Source organism: Cyprinodon variegatus, unplaced genomic scaffold (assembly GCF_000732505.1).
Source record: "Cyprinodon variegatus isolate N-32 unplaced genomic scaffold, C_variegatus-1.0 Scaffold461, whole genome shotgun sequence".
Classification (NCBI taxonomy): Eukaryota; Metazoa; Chordata; class Actinopteri; order Cyprinodontiformes; family Cyprinodontidae; genus Cyprinodon; species Cyprinodon variegatus.
In genome coordinates this window covers 569,623-573,964 of record NW_015150914.1, presented here as the reverse complement: position 1 = coordinate 573,964, position 4,342 = coordinate 569,623, and the positions used below count along the sequence as shown (strand labels likewise).

At 40.2% G+C, this 4,342-nt stretch overlaps 1 protein-coding gene across 1 annotated transcript in view; it reads right to left on the bottom strand.

Moving 5' to 3' along the window:
• Window positions 1-4,342, bottom strand: part of usp24 (ubiquitin specific peptidase 24) — a 70,762-nt gene that overhangs the window by 57,490 nt on the left and 8,930 nt on the right. The window contains exons 5-8 of the mRNA XM_015389470.1: window positions 3,884-4,009; window positions 3,607-3,642; window positions 3,452-3,517; window positions 1,049-1,114 (exon numbers count right to left, since the gene is read on the bottom strand). Coding sequence (XP_015244956.1) covers window positions 1,049-1,114; window positions 3,452-3,517; window positions 3,607-3,642; window positions 3,884-4,009 — 294 coding nt within the window. The remainder of the gene's footprint in view (window positions 1-1,048; window positions 1,115-3,451; window positions 3,518-3,606; window positions 3,643-3,883; window positions 4,010-4,342) is intronic.

Below are 4,342 nucleotides of genomic sequence, written 5' to 3'. Positions count from 1 at the left end.
CGACTTTATTCTCGTCATGTTGCGACTTTATTCTCGTCATGTTGCGACTTTATTCTCGTCATGTTGCGACTTTATTCTCGTCATGTTGCGACTTTATTCTCGTTATGTTACGACTTTATTCTCGTTATGTTACGACTTTATTTTCATAATTTTATGATTTTATTCTCATAATTTTTTTACTTTATTCTAGTAATTGTACAACTTTATTGTCGCAATTTTATTACTTTATTCTCGTAATGTTAAGACTTTATTTTCAAAATAGAAGAAAAAAACTATAAAAAAAGTATTTTTGAACATTTGAAACATACTTTAGTTTCTAAAGATTATTTTTTCAAAGGGACAATTGGTAACCCGACAGAAGGTGCTTCCATATTTCCAGTCAAAGCTGGACGTCTCAAGCGGAGGTTAAGAGTGACTTTTAATTTGTACTCCAATTGTAACTCTTTTATTTGATCTCAGTGAGCCATGGCTGCTGTTTGCGTTGCTCCGTATGTTATTTGTTTATTGTTCAGTCCATATTTGCGTCGTATATTGTAACCTCTGCCAAGTGGCTAATTTTGCCCCATATTGTGACTTAAACCCAATAGCTAAAACTGGCAGATGATCTGGATCATTATGGAATTGGAATTAATTTTTCCTCTGGTAAAAAATCCTTAAAATCTTTTCATAAGTTCATAAGTAGGCTAAAGCGGAGCTAGGGACTGCAGCCTCTGATGGCTGTTCTGCCCTTTTCTTTGCTCTTTGCTCAGAAGATTCAGACTTCAAATGACGTATGGCTCCCTTTTCTTCTGTTTTTGTATTTTCCGTCTTCAGTATAGAACTTTTGCACTTTTTGGGTTTGATGCTGAAGCTGTCAATAGTCGCTGCTGCCACCCTCTGGATTGGGGGGAGGGTGCTGTATCTGGACTCTTATCTAAATCATCACCAAAATGTAATGGATTGTTCCTTGGCTTGAGGCGCACCTCTTGTAAAAATGTAATTGAAATCCATTCATAAAGTTTCAAGTTTTCCTGCTAAAAGACAAACAAACAAGTACATGCTGGCTCACCTGGATGAGGCTGGAGTTTAAATATTCTGCACAAACACCGAGGGGCTGGACCAGAGCTGACACACTCTGTTCCCCGCAGGAGGAAAGAGATAGAGAAGGACAATTATGAGACATAAAGCAATAAGTGGATCAACTCATCAGTACTATGAGTTATTAAAGAGACATTCTATACGTTTTTATTGAAAAATATCTCTACAATCGCCTTTTTCATTGACCCTTTATAACTAAAACATGGTTTAATGAGCAGAGTGACACATCTGTAGTTCAGCTCCGATGCTTCTATAAATCTATAGCCTATTTTCCTGAATGTACTCTGGGTCAGAAGTTCCCCCACTGTTTCCAGGATGTGACATCAATGTTCAAAGGGTCTGAAGAATTATATTCAAGACGGATTTTGTGGATATTCAGAAGCAACTCCACATAGGATAAAAAAAAGTAAAAAACACACCTTGTTAAGAACAGACGCGAGTTACGAGAACGAGCAGAAGACTGCTGTAGTGCTGCATTTCGGCCACAGGTGGTAGTATTGTTACAAAAATCTGTGACGCCTCTTTAATAATCTTCATGCAAAATATTTAGCAACATAATCCATTTTTCTCCCCCTTCAGAAAGATATAGAGACACCAAGTGGATCATTAATAATGCACAGATCTCAGGAGAAGCGCCAACAGAGTAACAGGAAATGTAGCTTTATTGATATTTGTTTTTTTCATGTGATCAAATTTTCTAATATTAGATATTAGGCATACTTGTCTTTCTTCAGACTTTATTTTCTAAAAAAAAAAAAAAAAAAGTAGTGTTTATTATCATAGTGTTCAAAGGACATGCTTTCAGGTTATAAGGACGCTTTGACAGCTCCTACATTTATCACTCTCCTCTCCTGCAGAAGGAAGCTGTCGATTAATGGCTTCAACTCTGTCAACATCTCTTACTGTCCATGTTGGGCTTCAGAGGGTCCCTAGTAGTTCATTTAAATAGACCAGTTCCTCTGTCCGGCTATAAACAGTTATCTTAATTCTGTTTCTGGCAAAGATTTGGGATTGGAAGAGAGCGGCGTCCTTCAGCTAAGAACAAAGTGTAATATTTTATAAGGCTGGAGCCACGGATGTCTCCTCATCTGCAAACATGTATGATGTAATGATGCTGGTAGGTAGCTGCCTTCTGTAAACTCTAAGCATCTTCTCTGATCTGAATAAGATTATAATTTCTATCAAAATCTGTTGTCATGTCTCCTGGTTCTTTAATAAATACACGTTATGAAGTGTTATTTAAAGAGTGATCTCTTTTCAGGAAAAACAAATGGAAATAGAAAGCTTTAAGCTAGACACAGAGCTTTCCTTTAACAAATGGTGTTTCCACCCGGACCTGAATAAGTTGTATAACTGGAGGAGAGCCACTGATGGACCAACCACACAGGTGAGGAGATTCCCTTTTAAATAACTCCAGTGCTAGATAAGGCACCAAGAAAATACTGCCTCAATCTACCGAGGTACAATTTGAATTTCTGAGAAAACTAAACTTTTGCAAGCATGAAAAATGAAGGAGCACGCACATCTTTGCTGCTACTGCTGCGTGCGGTCTGAACGTAGCATAAGGCCTCCAACAAGTGATGCACTGCAAGGCTGTTGTTGCAGGGAGGAAGCGTCCTTTTAGATTCAGGTATGTTAAAGAACATGACTTAGAGTTGATGACCTTTTCTCTCCAGCAGCGGATGTCGTTCGCTCTCAATGATCAGTCAGGAATAGTTAATATTTGTCCTTTTAAAGAAACCCTGCCTAATCATTCCCTAAGCAGCTCCTTCTCCTCTGCTTGCCTCCTCTCGCCGCACTAAGAACTCAATAACCCCAACCCTCCATCCCGCTTGGCTTCCTGCTCAAAGCTGACAAATTAATGAGCCACCTCTGGGAGTCAGAAGGAGGAGGGAGCTCTCCTCCCATTATCTCTCCTCCGTTGGCTTTCAGTCTCTCCTGCCTTTAGAGTAGGTTAAGTATTCAACAGCCAACACGCACAGATACTCCTGAGCTCTCCGTGCAACTTAAGAGAGCTAAATTAGTCTGCACTGAGCCTTTAGCCTTATTAATATGCCAAGCATTGGAGTCAATTGCTATGCGCTGCTGCAGTTCCGGCCAGGTTGCTGAAGGAAGCGTTCGCACAAGGATGCTTTCAGAAGACGTAAAACAACAGAGCATTTCAAGCATCACACAGCGGGAGGATGTCAGAGCGTAAGAGATGTTAGTGGGAGAAAGGGAGGGAAAGGAGGCACATTCAGCATCCTGCAGCTGACAGCAGAGGCAGGGGGGGGTGCAAACCCGGCTGTCAGCAGTGACTCGGCACGCATCACATGGGAAACTACTATTTCAGTTATATGGTAAAGGAAAGAAACAAAGGAAGGAACGTTCTTACAGCGATCTCGATCTCCTCTGAGCTGAGTTTGGTCTGGATGGCAGCGAATCCTCCCAACTCTCCAAACTTTAGCACACAAAAAAGAGAAAAAAATCTGATATAAGAAGCAGAACTCTTGAAAACATAGATCTACACACTAAGATTGAATGACTCACTCGGTTCACTAAGTCAACCAGCCAACCGTGAGGCTCCTGAAAGAAAAAAAAGCAAGTCATGTTTTCATTCACAATGACGCAGCAAACTGACAGACTGGTTTGCCGACAGCTGTCCTGTCAGTCAGGGGCGTTTCCCTGACAACATGATGCAGAAAAACCCGTCTGCCTGTACGGGAACTTTACTGTATAGAAATATCTGGAAGTTGTTCTGGATACGCGTGCACAGAGAAAACACCCGGAGGAGGAGGTCAGAGCGGACGAGGAGAGTATTCCTTACTTTCTGGTAGGTGTTGCTGGGCGAGACGGCAAATATGTTGGCCTCGTCTCCGAAAACCTCAGCCCAGTTCCTCTGGCATGACTTCAACCGGTTCTTGAAGTGGTACTCGTTGTCAGGGTTTAGGGCCTGGCCGCCAGAAACACAGACACAACCAGGACACATGACTTTTGTGTTTACAAAAATAATGCAGCAGCTTTGGCAAACTATAGATCAGGAGTAACAATTAAAAACTGAATAAAGAAAACCATCAACCAGTAAAGGTCTGCAGACATTTTTAACTATAATCCGTTACTCTAAACAGAATTTAACACTGAAATAAAATGAGGTTTTTATGCATCCATGTTATACATTGAATTTTTTAATAAAAAATATAAAAAAAATAGAAAATTTTTCCATTTTAAAATCTGAAGTGTTTTTTTAAGTAGAGAACAACAATCGTTTAGTTTGGTTTATAGATAA